Source organism: Balaenoptera acutorostrata, chromosome 6 (genome assembly GCF_949987535.1).
Source record: "Balaenoptera acutorostrata chromosome 6, mBalAcu1.1, whole genome shotgun sequence".
NCBI classification, from domain to species: Eukaryota; Metazoa; Chordata; class Mammalia; order Artiodactyla; family Balaenopteridae; genus Balaenoptera; species Balaenoptera acutorostrata.
The window spans coordinates 29,609,363-29,628,611 of record NC_080069.1 but is presented as its reverse complement, the minus strand read 5'-3'; the positions used below and the strand labels follow the sequence as shown (position 1 = coordinate 29,628,611).

The window sequence follows — 19,249 nt, the reverse complement described above, 5'->3', positions numbered from 1 at the left end:
GCGGTATTCCCTATAAGGAATGTCTCTATTGTCTGCATTTGGGGCGTACACACATCTTTTGCTCTTAAATGCTCCCCCACACCCACCTTTGCACACAGATGGTGCAGACCCTCCCAGGAGGAAGATCCACAGCCCTCAGACACCTGTGGGTCACGGTGACCACAGAGACCGAGGACCTGCCAGGAGAGCCTAAACCTCGTGTCCCACCAACTCCACCGATGTCCCCCACTGAACTTTATCTTTAAAAACCAGTGTTTGCCAATTTTATAGGTTAAAGAGAGGTACCTTGTTATGTTTTAAGTTGCGTGCCTTTGATTTTTTTTTTTAGTGAGAGTGAACAACATTCTTTCGTGTTATTGACCATCTGTGTTTCCTCTGTGAACTGCATGTGTATATTCTTTGCCATATAAAGCAGTTATCTTTTTAACTTGTAGGAAGCTGGGTGGTTTTTTGGGGGGAGGGGCTTATTTGGGGGGGGTATTTGGGGGAGGCTTATTCTGTAACAGGCCCCATTACCCGTCAGCACCATCCTTTAAAAAAAATGCTACTGCTTTTCCACTGGGGAAATGAGGTCATTTATTTTGTGATCTCCCATATTCAGGATTATTTCCCGGTACTGCGGGGGAATATGGTGGAAGGAGTGCAAATGCCTGAGGGAACTGAACAGGAAAGGGCACACCCAGCCAGGGCCGGTGCAGGCCTCCCTCCTCTCTATTGTACAAGTCGGTGTCTTAGGGTAGGGCAATTAAAAATGTTTCTACAGTCAATCTGCAGAAGGTGGTATGACCAGAGGCACTTCAGTTCAACTGTGCAGTCATTTCCCCAGCCAAATGGCCTGGCCACCCAGACACCTGCCCATCCCCAGGACAAAGAGCACCCAGATTGGAGCAAATTCATTTCCAAAGAAACACTGGGATCTTTCTAGCCCCAGGACCATTCCAAGCAAACACTGTGGATGTTTCCCATCACTCTCAGAACAGAATTCAGAATGTACGCCACCCAGCCTCCACCTCACTCGACACCGCAGCCACACTGGCTTCCCCTTCCTCCACCCCGCACTCGTCCAGCTCTCTCCCCGCTCCGTCACAGCTCGATTCCTGCCTCTCAGGAAGCAATCCCTCCTCCAGACCAACTTGTCTGGTGTCTGCCTCGCATACTCACCACTTGGGTTATCTGTTCGTTTGTCTACTCACTTCTTTGCAGGCCTCCATCAGCACGCCATGTCTGCGCTGCCTGCCACTATGCTCACCGGTAGATGGCAAGGGCTCAGGTGTTGCTTGGCTAAATGAATGGATGATTTCTTTCCCTTAAGACCATCCTGAGAGCACAGTGCAGATCCAGGAGTCCCAATTTCAGTCCAAACCAAAGGTACACCAAATCCTGACTTACTGCCCCTACTTAGTTTCTGAACTAGGAGGGCAATTCTCTGTCCTATGCACGGCCTCAAAAGTGTACACACATAACTTCAACCGGAATCCTCACCCTGAAGTCGTGAACACTACCCTTCTTAGCATCCTGCCACAAGTAAGGGATGCCCATAATCAGATCCTACGCTGCCTGGCTTATGATCCTGAAGCCTCTCGTACAAGCTCCCTGTCCCCTTTTCCTTCCCTCCTCCCTCTCAGTTTTAACACACCTATCTCTTATTTGTTATAATAAATGGAAAAACAGATTCAAGGAAACGAAAACATTGCTAAGCCACATAACTTGATCCAGGCTTAGCAATCTTTCAATTCCAGATTGTGGATGTGCTCTGCCTTTTTTACCACATTTCACACCACGAGAGGGTGAGATGCCCATGCCACCCCCACATATGGAGTTCACCTTCCAGAGGTGCCTCCAGGAAAACACAGCAAAAATGCCCCGAGTTGGGGGTATAGACAGTTAAGTGCTACAGAGCTCAGAGGCAGGAGAAATGACTAAGATTGAGGAAAAGCTCCAGGGAAGGCAACACAGATCAGAACCTTTGGGAACAGGGCACAGTTGAGTATGCACAAGAAAAGGGAGGGGCTCTCACACAATCTTATCCACTCAAGTTCAACTCATATCCTAACAGGGCAGCTTGCCAAATTAAGCAGGCAACTCACATTATCTCCGCATCCCTACCCGAAGGAACAGGATCACCACTGGACCTCCCCAGACCAGGGCCTCTCCTGGCTCACAACGCTCATCACCTGCACAGGACTCCAAGCCACAAACAGTGGCTTTGTGTCTTATTTCTACCTGTGTTTCAGAGTCTAGAAAGAATGTTTCTTACTAAAATGAACCTGCCTATAGATATCTTGGTCTTGCTGACATGAGTCAATTATTAAAAAGAAAACTCAAGAGCTCCTTAGTGAGTGAAAGGGCTCCTGAGACATCTATCAGCTGTTCTCATACTTCTCTCTGCTGAAGAGTCACATGGTCTCATTTACACTTGCAGATTTCTAAGCCCCAACACAGCAATTCTCATTCAGTAGGTCTTAAATATATTATCTTTCTAGAAGGTTAATTTAAAAGTTTGAACGCTAAATTACAACTTTTTCCTTCATTTTAGAATTTTAGGATTGCACATACAACAAGTAAATATTTATGCATTTTATGCTTCTCTGTTTCACAACAGCACACATCCCTGGCTGGCAGCAAACTCCTCAGTAACTGCCGCCCAAGGTCAGCAGACTTAGTGCCCATTTTACAGATGGAGAAAAAGAGGACAAAAGAGGAAGAATCTCTGGCTTCAGGTGACACACCCATAGAATCTGCAGGAAGACTGGAAACTGTGTCTCAGAATTTCTTACAGCAGAAACTGACAGAGCAATAACTAGCCCTGGGCATCTACTGTGAATCAGAGTTCAAACTGAGGAAAAGGAGATGCAGATGTAAAGAAAAGAAAGACTCTTCCTTTCTTCTTTCTTTTTTTGAATCAGGTTTCTTAGAAACATAAGATTATGTAAGGGGAGGAGGAGGACTGTGAATTTTAAGACTTTCTCGATCAGATTCTAACAAATTTAAGTATTTGAAAATGCATTTATTCAGGGACACACATTGTTTAAAATACTCCTTCTACAGGGAGAATTCCAACCTGGGTCTGGCAGCTTTCCATGGTTTTGGTTGGGTGAACAGTGTTATTTCAAGAACAGTCCTATGAGCTGCTGAGTTGGGGTTCAAGTTGCTGAATTCAGAAGGAAAGGAAATTCTGATTCCCCTTCAATCCAAGAGCCAAGAGACTGAAAGCCACAGGAGTCTAACTTAAAATGCTTTCTGGGGGTGGGACTAGGGGAATCACAGCCCAAAAGAGAGTAAGGGTCAGGCAGAACTTGACCAGATAACTTAACCACGTTTGGTGGTCACACAAACTAATTTTCCTAAAATTCCACCCAAAAAGAGCGGGGGGGGGTGGGGGGACGCCAAGGCTTTGGGCTGGCATAGTACAGATTTTCAACCTTGGAAGCCTCAAGGAAACATCTAACCTTTTCTTTCGGTCTGAGGAGTCTTGGTCCAAGCACAGAGTAACTGTCACCTACCTATAACAAACAGCATACTTGAGCACAACCATCGGTGCCGTGGGCTGGCCAGCCAGAAGGCGGCTTCCCTGGGGACTACAAGCTACTTAAGAAGCTGCTACACTTCCCGGAAGCACCAACTACTCCATGCACCACTCACTTTGCAGCTCCTCCACTGCCTTCATCATTGTCTGAAGATGATGACGTAGAAGAACCAGGAAAGTATGCTGAGTCCACGTGATTGGGACTGCCGCTTGGAGCTGGGTTGATCGGGGAGGACCGTTCATACAGTGGGGTATGCTTTCCTTCATGAGGAATGTTACTGTAGTTCTGCTCAGTCAGATTCTTTCCGCTGGTTTCCAAGGTGAGAGCCGGCTCAGCGAGGCTGTACGGGTGTGGACCCTGGCCCGAAGCACCTGGGCTGGGCACCTGGGGGGCCTGAAACAGAGGGTACGGATCACACATGCATACACACTGCCTGCATGGCCCGGAACACATCAGCATAACCCGGCCTTGGCTAAGTTTTAATTCAACAAACACTGTGAAGCAGGTGCTTCACATATCATGAGTTTAAGAAAGTATTTTAGCATTCATCAAGATTTGATGCATATGCAGCTTTCAAGGCAGCTGTCCCGCACCAAGGCTGGGCAGACCAGCTGAGGAAGGAAAGGAAAGGTCTTACCACAGGCTTTGCTTGCAGAGAGGTCTGTGGAATGTTGAGCATCTGGGGGGGGACATACGGTGGCACTATCCCAGGCATTCCAAACGGATTTGGTCTGGCTGTTTCATCAATATGGAAAGAAAACAATAAAACAACTGTGAGCAGAAGAACATTCCCCATGACACAGCAGTGGCTAGCACACATCTCCATCTGTCTTGCACCTCCTCAGGTGCCAGCACACCACTGGCCCCACTTCCCAGAAACCTTTAGAAATTCATGTTTAACATTAAAAATGCTTAATCTTATGATGACCAATTTTATACACTGGGGCTAGAATGCTAACTTTCAAGAGTTTTCAATTAACGTCTGATGGTGTTTTTGCTTTTGTTCATGTCCTTGAATGCCTGGCTTGTCTCTGTCTTTAACTTAACGGGTGTTCTTATTCTCTCTCTGCTCACTGCTGACAAAGCTGGAAGCCCTGTAGTACTCTGAGCACTAAAGGAACAAAAGAAGGACACAGCACTTCCCCTTCCATACGTGAAACAATGGAATTTTTCTATTTAAACCAAAATTAGGTTCGTAGCTACTAGCACACTTTTAAATATAAAAAGTGAAGTGTGGTAGTCACTGCCTATACTTTTGGTTTGTTTTCATCGTTAAGGAAACCATGATCAGGTTACACATGCATTATACATGCACTGCAGGGTCAGTAAAACTTGGGATTCTGTGCTCCCTTAGAAAATGACTTTATAAAACCTGTTCTGATGTATGCTGGCATTTGTTCTTCATTATCCTTGTGCTAACTTCTAACAGTGAAGCACAGAATGGAAGCCACGTAGAGAAGCGGCCCCAAACACAACGTCAGGCAGGAGTGGGTCTCATGTCAGCTTAAAGACATGACATAAAGCAATCAACTCGGCCCAAGGTTCAGAAACCTGCATATCCACAACACTCAGTCTCCTTGCGGGCCTGAGGAGAGGTGGGGGTCAGCACAAGCAAGGCCAGTAGGGCAATGCCCCCAGCATGCGGTGATGGGGGATGAGTGTGGCCTTCATGTCAAAGACACTTCAAAATATCATGATTTACTAATGTGATAAAAATGAGGAGACTCTTCAGGGCTTTGTTCACTTGCTGAACAGTTAGGTGTGGCGTGCCTGAGAGGACAGGCTGCGAGGGCCAGCCCAGGGCTACTACAAGACCCGGGGGGTGTCGTCAGGACTCAGACTGCAGGAGACAGAGAAAACACACCCAGTGAGAACATACAACAGACCCTACTGGTGCCCCCACGGCCACACCGTCTCTTCCTTAGGTTTCTTTTAAAAACAGAACAAAACCAAGCCTAGAGCTACCTCAACGCGAATGTCATTTATCAGGAAGAGTGCTTTTCTAACCTCAAAACCTGAGGGACATCAGGTGAGAAACACACAACCCATAATCCACTACCAACTTGTCAAGAAAAATAAACACACATTTAATTTAACTAAAAAAAATAATAAAGTGCCCCAAACCCTCCCTCTCATTCTCTGAAAGGAAACTCCCACTGATGCCTAACCTGAGGCTCCCTGAGCCAATCCAGTCCTGGGCCGCAAGGACACCGGGAGCACTGAGGTTTGGGCCGTTGCTCACTTCTTACTACCCCACAAGACTCATGAGCCTCAGAAGCCATGATCTGTTGGAAGATCCCATCTCCAAGCGCCTGGTGCTCAAGTTGGAAATGCCATAGCCCTCCGATCTCAACTCGCATGAACAGAAAGCTTGGCCCAGCTTCCACTTTCCACTGAACAGAGACGGCTGCGGGACAAATAGCTGGGAATGGTGACGCTGGCACATGTGCATGTGGGGCTGGTGTCCCATCTACACACTTGTCCACACGCTCACATACACACAAATGTTCACCACACAGACACACATGCACATTCGCCTGCACTTGCACACACAAGGAGACACTCTTGATCGAACAGTAAGTCCATGAGTTACGAACCTCCGAGTGTGAGATAGGTGATGCCGTAACTGTTAAAGTCCCTTCTCAGGTGATTCTGAATTTTAGCCAGATTTTGGGTGAAAGAGTATTATGAAATCCACTCAAGCTCTAATGCTGTAACTTAAATCACTGTAAAAAGTCTAGTATACAATCCCTTGTAGCTGACCTGCCATACTTAACTTAAGAGTAATAAGAATGAGAGACTGGACTCTTCAATTATGCAGCAGCATTCAAGTGAAAATGAACATTTATGTTTCACTCTATTTTTGGCCATTATATGCTACAAAATTCCTGAAAGCACAAACTTTCCTTAAAAAAAAAAACAAACAAACAAAAATAAAAACAAAAAGAAAGAAACCCCTCAAAACAAAAACACACACAAAACTATAACTTAAAAGCAAAGATTTCCAAGGAAAGAACATTTTCTAAAATCGTATTTCAATCACTGACCTCAAATAAACCTTTGAGAACCCACAGGACTAGTTACTATTCTATCATAACCTAGTCTATTAAGTGAATTAATTTGTCTACATTTCTCTGATGGCTGCAGAAATGCCTAATAAGCGAGGGCCTGCCTCTGCATACTGCATGCCTTCTTATAAATCAGTTCTTGTTCTCAATGCCCTAGTGCAGCTAAGCGGAGTCATTGTCTGTCTTCTGTGTGACAAGGACATCTTTCTCAGAACTGACACCAGTTCACAGAGTGGAGATTAACACCACCAGTTTCTCATTCTCTTCCTTTCACAAATACTTACTAAGAGAGGTAGGCCTTTGTTAGGAAAGTATGCAGAATGAAGACAGACGAAAGGGAAAAAAGTATTTAATTAGTATTTGAAAAATATTTTCATAATTAAAAAATATTTAAATATTAAAGACTTTGAGAATAAGAGAAAGAAAGCATGCATTGCAGCCCTTACAGCTGTGCTTAGTTAGCTGTGAACTCTCATAGATAGGACACTCTGTGCAGTATCCACTCCCTTGAATTACTTACTGTGCCTGTATGAAGCTAACCAGCTTTTCTCTAAATTAAAATAAGATTAAAAGAAGGAATGGTGTTAACCAAAAACTCTACTGAGAACTAGTCACCCCTACCCCAACCTAACAAATATTCATCTATTACTGGGCATGTTACTGTGAAGATGTTACATTAAACAAACAATAGTAACAAAGTAATATTTTTTTAATTCTATAATTTAGATGGGGGCTGATGCATGATTTTCAAGTGTTACACAAAAAAACATAGCTTTGAAAATTTAAAGAATAAATAAACCAATATATTCCCTACCACCACCGCTAGTTTTCAATGCTTGCAAAAAAAACAATGCAAAATTTTCAAACTATGTTAACCATGTTGACATATTTACTCAATACCAACATTCTACAGAACTTAAGGTACAAAGTTAGATGAAGGGGAATTTTACGTAATTTGTTTTCATCCTCTCCCAAACGAATAGCTTCCGAAGGCAAGCTGGGGTGGGGGACAGTGGGAACCAACAGGACACTGGTGTGGCCTACGAAGCCTGGTAGGCCGGGCATAGCCAAGGAGGCACGGGGCTTTTGGGAAGGAGGAGACAGAAATCATCCCAGCTCTTAGAGGACTGAACCTTGTCAGTTTCTACAGAGGACCGACTCCCAAGAGCTCGGAGCTGGGGCAGCTGATGCCTACCTGGAACCACAGTGCTGGCAAGGCCCCACAGCAAGAGTCAGAGGCCACTGTCCAGGAGAGAAGCCCTCACAATGGAAGGCTAAGTATAGGGCAAATTAAAGTAAGATCATGAATAAAGCAAGTAGGCACCTGAAAGAATTATGAGCAATGAAAAAACTGAACCTATGGAAGCACATTTCAGGTTACTAGATCAATAAATAAGACTTTTCTGAGAACTAGAGCTGTTCAACAATGACAAGGGCTGCTTTGACTGCTTTGACTGTTGGTGTAGGAATATACCATGGTCAGGAGGTATCCTGGTGCTTACACAGCATCCCTGGTTATCCAAATCTCTTCTGTCCTTGAGTTTGGATAGCACGTGTGCGGACCTCAAAGGATACAGCATTATTCAAATCCACGTGATACCTGAGTCTTGAAGAGCAAGAGTCTGAATAGTGAGAAACTTATCCCAAATTTTATCCAAATCTATTAAATTCCTGAGTTCACTTAATCAGGTTTGAATCGTAGGCGTTAAACAGCAAAGGAAAAGAACTCTTAAATCTCATTCAGCCACCTACATGGTTTTATAAGTCTATGATAAATCAAGACAAAGCAGTTTCTGTCCATCTGTGAATTCTAAAAAGCACAACCTAAAAGAAAAGTCTAAAGGCCTTTATTTGGAAGGCACTGATAAACTGAACTAGCAGTCCCCTTCTGTCACTGAATACTGAGAAGCCACCAACAGACCTGATGACAAGCTGTGCCCATCTCAGGAAGACACACCTTGCAGTCTTTTAAACCAGACAGCAATCGAAAGGAGATGTATTTTCAGTTCTTCTAAAATGACTAACTTTCAGGTTTTTAAAAAAAATGACCTTTCCAAAACCCGTAAGACCAGACAGCCGGTAGCACTGCATACCACATCAACTGAAATAAACTGACTAAAAACTGAATGAAAGGTCACAGGAACAGACTGAGAGAGTCCACTGATCTACATAGGAATCAAGGAGAAAGAATAAGTGGACTTCCTATTTAACGTGATGGCATCTTAGCTTCTCTTTGGCAGCATCTATTCTGTCAGACCCCTCGGGGCTTGACATCAATGCCATTTGCATTAGCTTTAAAAAGATAAAAATTGAAAAAGATGAACATGCACACATCTCAAAAACAGCAAGTACAGAATGACAGGTACAATACAGCATTTAATTAAAAATCAAAACACTATGATTTATTATTCCATACGAGGTAAGGAACTATAAAAACCATTAGAGGGGGACAGACATGACTTTTAGAACAGCCTAATGTATTTCTTTAAAGACATTTGTTAAACCTGTTTAGTGGGTACCCTAATGCTCATGATACTATCCTTTGTATTTTTCAGTTATATTTAAAGCTTTCCGTAATAAGAAAATTTAAGCAAAAGCCTTGGAAAGAGTGGGTTTAGTAATCAAAACTTTAAGAATGAATATTATATAACTTGCCAAATTTCAAAAACTTATTAGTAGAGTAGAGCAACAGTATAATATCATATACTTGGTGACAAAAAATTTTTAAAGTGATCATTATAACAGTAGAAAAACTGAAAATATTCTAGTGATGACCACAGAACATGGTTAAGTAGATTACAGCACATCCCCACTGTGGAACATTAGACAAGCTTTAAAAATACTAAGGCAAAAAAAAAAACCAAAACAAAACTAAGGCAAACCTTTGTGAAGTTACAGGGAAGCTCCAAAGGCGCACTGTCCGGTGGGAACAGGGCAAGTTGCCTTATAGCATGCACGGTCAGTCCCACTATGGGTCCTGCGGCCTGGCTACAGCCAGCACTTGCAGCAGGCCTGTGTCACCCCTGCATAGTGAGCCTGGGCGCATGGACGATGGCAGGTGGACGAGGTCCTGAGGGCCATGTCACCTGGCATAGGGTAGCAGTGACGCTGAGGAGTTCAACAGTTCGAGCCACAGGAGCAGCGCGGGCAGCGTTCTGATCTCTCTCACTTCTGCTCCCCGGGCACATGTGCACATGCCATCGCCCTCTATTCTGGGCAGGTCACGTTATGGACTCTGCATGACCTCTGTGCCCCACAGTGGACCCGAATGAGTGACCTTGGGTCCTGGAGACCTAACAGCCTCTTCTCATCAGCTGAGGAAACCCAGCAGATGCCACATCCTTCTTCACAGACTGTGTCTTCATGTTCAGGGGGGACACTTCCTGACCATCCCCTCTCATGCTAGGAGTGTGTGTTGTTGGGGAGGTAGAGATGTATTTTCAAAAAGACTGTCAACACAACCTAGAAGCCCAGCAACAATCAATAGAACAGTTTGGTGAGCACTGTGCAGACTGTGTAGCCTCAGGGACCCACCTTCTCAAGATACCAGAAAGTGATGCCTTCCAGTAAGGCCATGGCTCAGAATGAGGGCCCACGGACTGGTCCTTGCTTCTCCCTTACACTTGAAGATGCACCTTTCTGAGCCCTGGTCCCAAGAGCTGTGGTCCAGGAGCACCAACTACGGAGTCTAATTGTTCCTGTTAAGACAGTAGGCACTTATGTTCTCTTGTAGATGGGTCACCAGCAGTTGGCACTGAAGCTTGCCATCTGGCATTTTGTGAATCAGGATCCTCTGACCCAGTCAGGTAGAACGTGGCCAGCCTTGGGGGCCTGTCAGGACACAGGCTGATGCAGACCCCTGACCTGGGCAAGCCCGTCCAGATAAAACACCCATGGGGCCTCTCTGCCAGCACCTAGGAAGTTTCTATAGCCAGAGGTCCTTTCTTTGTGGTCACTATGTAGAATTTGTTCTTTGCTTTAGTGGTGACAGCTCCTATTTCAATATGGTTCTCTTTGCACAATTCTCTATTATTTGTTCATGGTGGCCTGCTGCCCTGAGGGCTCCCTTGGTCCCCACCAGACCCTTACTCCTCTGTGCTCCAAGGGACCAGGGGTCACTATTACCTCCAACCTTCCATCTCCCTTCATAGTCCCCTCTCAGCTTTCATCATCAACCTAAAGGTTTAAGCATGTTCAAACTTCCCTCCCATTTCAAGCCCCACCCTTTATGGAAGCAATTGGAGGTGGATTTGGAGGACTGGTGCTGGCCACCTATCCCACCCTCTTCCATATTTTACAGCACAGAAGAAGCTGCAAAGCTAAAAAACTATTTTTCCTAGGACCCCTTGCATCTCGCTGAGGATCACGCAGGCACCCGCACCTGCACGGGGTCTGGGAGCTGCGAGTGCCACAGAAGCCTCCTCCTCACCTCTGCTGACAACTGTTCTTGCCACGACTCCTATTCTGGCTGCTGCACTGCTCTCCCTGTGCCCCCAGCTCCACCTCCTTTCCCTGATCTGAGGTACACCATCTCAAGACCTCCATACAGAGTGCGCTCCACAGAAAACCTCCCCAGGGCATCCGACCTACTTCCGCTGCTCCAATTAGTACTCAGGGTACACACACAATAAAGAAAAGCAAGGGGACCATTAATACAAAATTCAGGGTGCTGGAGTACAGGGGAACGTGACCAGGAAGAGACAGGGATAGGGCTCTGATACTAGTTAATATTCCACTGATGTTTGTTTTATTTACTGTACAAATATACTGTGTGTATGACAGTTTGAAAATAATTTAAGTTTTTACAATGAAAAAAATCTTTCAATGAGCTTTCATGGTCCAAAGTGTAAGTCTAAGGCCATGCATGGCCCGACAAGCATCACCTGACCATTCCTTCCCTTGCTTTCCTGTGCTCCAACCACATTCTTCTGTTTCTTCTACATCCTGTCCTCTCACCTCAGGACCTTTACACATTGTCTCCTCTGCATATATACTTCTGCTCTATCGTCATCTTGCTAAATTCCTACTCTACACTCAAACCTCACCTAAACATTAATTTAATTGAGCAGAACTAAACACTGGTTTAATCAAGTATTGTTTTAACTGGGTTGGTCCTCCTTGACCTTCCTGTTCACATTCCTGTATGATTCGTCGTCTCAGTCATCTACAAGGGCAAGGATGGCATCTATCTTGTCTACCACCCTGTCCAACACTCAGCATAGTGCCTGGCAGGAAGTGAATACATCAAAGGCTCATTTACGTTCTTCAAAAAATAAATAGACTATTTTTTGAGCAGTTCTGCTTTACAGAAAACATAAGCAGAAAGTATACACCTTGCATTAGTGTGCTACATTTGCTACAACTGATGATCCAATATTGACACATTACTATTAACTAAAGTCTATAGTTTACAGTAGGATTCCCTCTTGGTGTTGTGCATTCTATAGGTTTGGACAAACTTACAAGGACATAAATCCAGCATTATAGTATCATAAGGAATATTTTCACTGCTCTAAAAATCCCACGCTTTGCCTATTTATTCCTCTCTCACCCTCAAACCCTGGAACCCTTGATCATCTTACTGTCTCCATAGTTTTGCCTTTTCCAGCATGTCATGTAGTTGGAATCATACAGTATGTAGCATTTTCAGATTGGCTTCTTTCACTTAGTAATGTACATTTAAGGTTTCTCCATGGGTTTTCATGGCTTAATAGCCAATTTCTTTTCAGCACTGTATAATATTCCATTGTCTGGATGTAGCAGTTTATTTATTCATTCACCTGGTGAAGGATATCTTGGTTACTTCCATGTTTTGGCAATTATGACTAAAGCTACTATAAACATCCACGTGCAGGTTTCTGTGTGAACATAAGTATTCAACTCCTTTGGGTAAATACCAAGGAGCAGGATTACTGGATCTGGTGGTAAGAGTATGTTTGGTTTTGTAAGAAACTGCCAAACTGTCTTCAGAGTGGCTGTAACATTTTGTATTCCCACCAGCAAGAAATGAGAATTTCTGTGTTTCACATCCTCGCCAGCATTTGGTGGTGACAGTGTTCCGGATCGTAAGCTATTCTAGTAGGTGTGCAGTGAGAGCTCATCTATTTTTCACTGAGGAAGGCCAAGAGGACACAGTGCATGCTTCTTCAGACTAACAAGGCCTCTGTTTTATTTGCGCAGCTTCTCACAAATACACTAGGATTAGTTCATGCCTACAGAGTCCACGTTCACAGACCTGAGGCGGGCCTCTAACATCTCTGTTATTTGCTATTTTTAAATTCTGCCCATGATTTTGGAGCACAGCTAAGGTTTAAGAACTACTTGTTCAACCAGGGAGCCAAATATTGCTGACAACTCAATTCTGACATATCTTACATTTAGACTGCAGATTCTCTGGAGACAGTGGACATTAAGTGCTATGATGGAAAGGAAAAAATTATAATCATATCTAGAGCCCCAATTCCCAACACAGTGTTTCTGATAGAGTAAATGCTTGAAAAATAATATTAATCTCACCTGTAACATTTCAAAAATCTATCTAGTAGATAATTCAGAAATATACATATATACAGATAGGTATTATATATTAATATATCCATAATCTATCATGTTATATAATATAGATAATTTCTGGGAGTTCATAGTACAGAAACAGCATGGGCTGGAAAAAATTCTTTTTCCACCCTGAAAAAGACCACACACTATGCAGACCAGGCCTCCCAGCAATGGGACAGGGAGCATGTGCACTTCCTTTGTAAATTCCACACCATCCAATAACAGTATGGAGACCTGAGGTTTTTTCTCAATGCTGCAGAGAACCACAAACTCAGAAGGAAAAGCATGGAAGACACAGCAGTCACCGCCCCCAACACCAGTCCACATGGGGTCTGGCCAGGAAGGTTTTTCTTTTGAAAATACAGAACCCTGAGGCCAATTAGGCTTCTGAAAACTGTTCTGTGGTAGAACCTAAATTCCAGCCAGATTTAGAAACCTCTGGGTAGAGTCAACTCTCCCCATTTTTCTGTTAAGATTTCTTCAAAACTCTACACATATTCCAGTTTCTAAAATGATTAATACAGACAGGGTCTAATGAACAAGAAAGTTATTTTCCAATATTGGTTCTTCAAAATTGTGAATGTGTTTTCCTGTAGAATAATATAATGAACTATGGTTGGAAAAGACCACTTATGACCTACCTATTACTTATAAGAATATTTTTGTGGAAAATATGTCTTAGGTTCTCACTTGGGATGCCAAGAAAGTATTTCCCCAACTCAGTGTTGCCTCTTCTACGCTCTTGATTTCCGTTTCAGTCATCACTCTCCATTTAGTGGGTCCCTAACAGCACATATAGACGAAATCAGTGAGCACTATCTCCAGATACTTTTACTTCTTTATACTTATCAGAAAAAAAAACAATAAAAGTGATTTTTACATTAATCTGTTTCTGCTGGCTCCAAATTATGTGTATCTAACTTGAAATAAACCTTCCTTCCCAATCTTGCCTCAACCTCTCTCAATTTCATCCCAATATTCCAGGCCACACACTGAACTCTACACTGCCCCAAACTTCCTGCCCTGTTGTAATTCTGTGACTGTGCTTTGTTAAGTCCCTTGCTGTACAATTCAGATTACTGCAACAGTCAGAAGCATCGGGAAATGCTTTATAGAAGGATTTGTAGGTAGTTATCACCTACATTAACCTGCTTGAAAACATCACTCTAAATACCCCAAATTCTTTACCAATTACACCACTGTTCTCCATAAACCACTGAGTGAAAGTGAAAGAGAATTCTAAGAGTATTGACTTCATTTATAAAATACTTACCTCATAATGTCCTTTGATGATTTAATAAGAACATGAAAGCACTTTAGAACTTATAGAACAGTATAGAACAGCAAATATTTTTAAGAAATTCAAACTTAAACCTAATTTAAAACTCACCTTCCTCTTCAGAACATCTTCCAAACTGTTAACAGCTCAGATCAATGCCAAATGTTAAGTCAAGTGTCTTTCTCTATCCTTTCTCTCCCCACATTTTCCTTCTCTTTAAATGTTCTAGTCCCAAGTATACTATAATGAATGTTTAAAGTACAACTGTCATATGAGGACTAGAATGTCACTACAGACAATCTCAGGAACATGACTTCTTTCATTACATGAAATAAGCACAACTGAAACAATGGTTGGCAGTATGATTTCTCATAGCTTTTCTGCTCTGGAGCCTAAGAAAGGCAATCTCACTCAGGAAGGAGGCTGGTATTTAGGGTTAGTGCTTTACAACCTCCCGTGAGATATTCACTATCAAGCAGCCCTCAGGCAAACAGTTTATCACTGTTTTTTATTCCCCAATTTCAAATCTCTGAGTGAAATTTGATCTTTTGCCAAAAAAAGGCAACAAAAGAGGAGACACAAATCCACTGCATTTATGAAGGCACTTATAGATCCAGAGGGTCTTCTATGTCCTTGGTGCTCTCTGCAAGAGGACACCTCACAGACAGAGATTTCAGCGTCACCGTCATCTGCTAGCCTTGGTCCTCAGGGCTGCCTGCTCTTCTCCTCCAGTCTCATAAGTTTTCTCTTGCTCTTCAACACTTTCAGGAATTACCACTGAGTCTGCCCAGGAAGTTCTGCTATACTTATTTGTATAACTATAGAAATCTCAATTCAAAAGAATAAACCAACAAGATTACTGGTTGAATATTTAAATCTCTTTGGTTATTGCATGGTCAGCATCCATCACAGAGGCTTGGAGTTACTTACCTAAGTAATGTGGTGGGTGAAATGCCATAGGCTTACTAGTCGCTGAATAATATCCAATTGCTCTCTTAAATCGAATAACTTTGTCATCTGTTCTAGACTGAAATAAACGCAGGAAAACCTTTGTAAATCAGTATGCCACTGGTCATGTGTATTAACATATTTTTATAATTCAGCACATGTATAATAATCTGCGGCCTTTCAAGCTAGATGAGAGTTTAGAATGACATTAAAATCTTCAAGGAAAATCAACAGATTATCATTAAAGAAACAAATCGAACATTAACTCTCTTAGAGCAATGTACTTATCAGAGTCTGACATGGAAGTCAGGAGACCTGAGTTCTGGGACGCAGTCCTCCAACTTTTCCTTGGCCAGGTCTCGGGTGCTACCCAGAAAGGTTTTACTTTTCATCTCCAGCAAGTGGGGGAGCAGTTTTAGTTCTTCAGAGAGCAAACAGGAAATCACACAAACTTCACCTCTTCTACTAACCCTGACCCCCCCCTCGCATCCTTACTTTCCAAAAAAGGAAGAAGAAATCCCTGATCATCACCTGAAGGGATGGACAAATCAGAGATCCACAATTCCATTTGACCCATTTGATTCATCTGTCTTCTTAGTAGAAATCCCATTAAATTATGATGGCAAATCTAGGAGCAGCAGAGACCTTACCATTCATCTACCTCAATCCCTCCTCTGTGCAGGCCGGAGGGGAGGCTGGAGGAGCTAGGCGAGGTGCCAGCCCTCCTGGCTGGCAGAGGCCTGACAGCTGGGCAAGCACTCCTGGTGGACACGGCTGGTGTGTGCCTCTCAAACCCCTTCCAAACCCAGCACACACCATAGCACAAAGCGCTACCCAGGAGCTTGTATTTCTACCTGAGAATGCTGGAAAACATCTTTAGCTATGGCATCCAAGTCCGAGGTATCCTGGATGTTGCGAACGTAGTCAGCCACAGCCTTGATCACCACATCACACGGTGGCAAGACCAGCTGGTGGGCCCGGACCTAAGAATACAAGCACACATGTCAATACACTAATTTTAAACACAGGCCCAGAAACTCCAGGTGATGTTTCCCTTCTAAGGGCCTGATTATTATCAATTTGTGATTTCTTGGCCCCAAGACTCTGGTGGTCTGAGAGTCAAGCCCTGGATCTCCCTTTCAGTTGTTGAATATAACTCAGCTGCTTCAACCTGGCTAGGTAAAAGAGCGTCTGACAGCCTTCCATTACTTCTGGGATGTCTGCAACCTGCTCATGTGAGCACAGCACAGAGAAGCCCTGGGCCACAGATGCTTCCTTTCTTTCAACACCAGGCACCAGGAGGCTGTGCTGGATGAATGCAGCCCCAAGCACCTGAGACCACTGCAAAAAGCCAAGGTAAGCTCTGAAGGGGAGGATAACGGTATCCCTGACTGCCGAGGGGCATGTCTGGTGAAAGACACATGGAATAAAGTGTAGGAATATTTTCTATCCAAGAATAGTTGATACCAGAAAAAGGTAACTAAGCAAATTTTTTTAAAAAAGGTTTGTTGTGGACTTTTTCATTAAAACTAAAAGAAAAAAGATACCTTAATTTAACAAAATTAAGGTATGCCCATGTTCTTAGAAACAAAGATGAATCAGGTACTAACTCTGTTTATAGAAATTTTTTAAAAATTGAATGACAGTATGAAATGACATTTTATTTCCTATTTAGTCACAAAGATCATAAAGATAAAAAAGATGGCAAAAACATCTAAAGGCTTTGTGTTTCCAGAGATGTGCACTCCTGCCCACCACACCTATGAATGTGGTACGTTACACGGCAGGAGGGGGTAGGTTGGCTGTCTGCTAACCTCAGGCCAAGCCTGTTACCCTGGATTATTCAGATGGGCCCAATGTCATCACAGGACCCTCTAATGTAGAAGGAAGGCAGAGGAGCAGGTTTCATACATGAGGTAGAGCAGGACTCCATCGGCCATTGCCAGCTTTGATGATGGAGGAAGGGCCATGAGCCACGGAATGCAGCACCTACAGAAGCTGGAAAAGGCAGGAAACACTCTCCCTGGAGCCTCCAGAAGCAACACTCCCCCTGGCCCTGCTGATACCTTGATTTTAGCCCAGTAAGACCCACTTTGGTTGTGACCTCTAGAACTGTAAGATATTATTTGCTGTTTTAAGACACCAAACATAAATAAATAAAAAAGGAAAAAAGGAAAGAAAAAACAAAACAAATTAACAAAAAGAATGAAAGAACTTCTGGAAAAATAGATATTTATACTATTAAGGTATCATCATGCAAATTTTCAGATGCACATGAGTATATTCAATTTCTCTTTAGAAAAGCAATGGTTGGGCTTCCTTGGTGGCGCAGTGGTTGAGAGTCTGCCTGCCGATGCAGGGGACACGGGTTCGAGTCCTGGTCTGGGAGGATCCCACATGCCGCGGAGCGGCTGGGCCCGTGAGCCACAACTGCTGAGCCTGCGCGTCTGGAGCCTGTGCTCCGCAACAGGAGAGGCCGCAACAGTGAGAGGCCCGCGCACCGCGATGAGGAGTGGCCCCCGCTTGCCGCAACTAGAGAAAGCCCTCGCACAGAAACGAAGACCCAAGACAGCCAAAAATAAATAAATAAATAAATAAATAAAAATTAAAAAAAAAAAAGAAAAGCAATGGGTTTTTTGGGGGGGCTGTGCCGCACGGCATGCAGGATCTTAGTTCCCCGACCAGGGATCGAACCCACGCCCCCTGCAGTGGAAGCGCAGAATCTTCACCACTGGACCACCAGGGAAGTCCCAAGCAATGGTTTTCTTTTGAAATAATGTTTTCCATGTTTGAAAATGTTAGCTGCTCCGTCTCCTAGGGAAGCATGTATCTCCTTGTTCTGGTCAGTGTTCATCACAATGAACTCCAGGGAACTAGTGAAATGTCTGAGGCTGCAGACCACAAGCACATTCCTAGAAACCCAATTCCCCCTCTGCAGAATGAAAAACTACTGACACACACACGCTTCATGATGAAGAGGTCCCTGGAACAGTGCGTTCCAGCCAGTCTGGGAGCAATGGAAGTTCTGTCCACTCCCCGCCTTTTGGGGTGTTTAATAGTCCCACAGCCAGGACAGCGAGGAGGGCCAGCTTGGTGGCAGCCCCAGGAATGAGGAGTCAGGACAGAAACCCTGAGCTGTCCTACCGTCGACATTTCCCCCTCGGTGAGCACATTCCACAGGGAAGGGGACAGCCTTGCCTGAGGAGAGTCTGCAATGGCCAGTGGGCTCCAGGCCCTTGGACAACCCCCTCTCTGGGCCTCGACTTTCTGTCTCTAACTACAGTTTGAGACTAGTTGCCCAAAGAATGCCCCCTGGCAGTCTGAAAGCCTAGGGTTACCTCATGATGTTGCATACGGTACTGGAAAGGCCGGCCACTGTAGAAGGCGTTTATATATAGGACAAATGACAATTAACATGGTTGGAACAGAATTTACTGGGTACGTAAATGTCCAAAATATGACAAGGGCTTTCCTCCAGCAGCTGGGAGCTAATGTGGTAGTGCAGGCAGCCTGTCCCAGCGTGCGCACCCTGACACCGGGACACCACAGATGCCTGGGCGGCCGCAAACTGTCCCATCCCACCTCAAGTGAAAATGACAGAGTCTGTCATCTTGGTTCCTGTGGATATCCTCGTCTTCACTACCCCCACTCCCCACAACACTAAGGCTATAAAATCCTTGAAGTGAGCAGATCCTATAATTAGAGGGCCCCTAAATCCTTCTGAGAGGCTAATTAACACCACCCTGAAACTGCGTCCTTTATAATTTCCCATGGCCCGGACTCCTCCCTCACGCCCCACCACCCCTCGCTCCCCCAGCTTCACTCCTAATCCAGCTCAGGGTGAGCACCCACATCTTCCTCTGAGACTGCTG

General features: G+C 44.1%; 1 protein-coding gene across 1 annotated transcript in view; it reads right to left on the bottom strand.

The window, feature by feature from the left end:
* Positions 1–19,249, bottom strand: part of FAM120A (family with sequence similarity 120 member A) — a 105,418-nt gene that overhangs the window by 50,054 nt on the left and 36,115 nt on the right. The window contains exons 4-7 of the mRNA XM_007182017.2: positions 16,232–16,360; positions 15,360–15,456; positions 4,165–4,262; positions 3,643–3,920 (exon numbers count right to left, since the gene is read on the bottom strand). Of these exons, the coding sequence (XP_007182079.2) occupies positions 3,643–3,920; positions 4,165–4,262; positions 15,360–15,456; positions 16,232–16,360 (602 nt within the window). The remainder of the gene's footprint in view (positions 1–3,642; positions 3,921–4,164; positions 4,263–15,359; positions 15,457–16,231; positions 16,361–19,249) is intronic.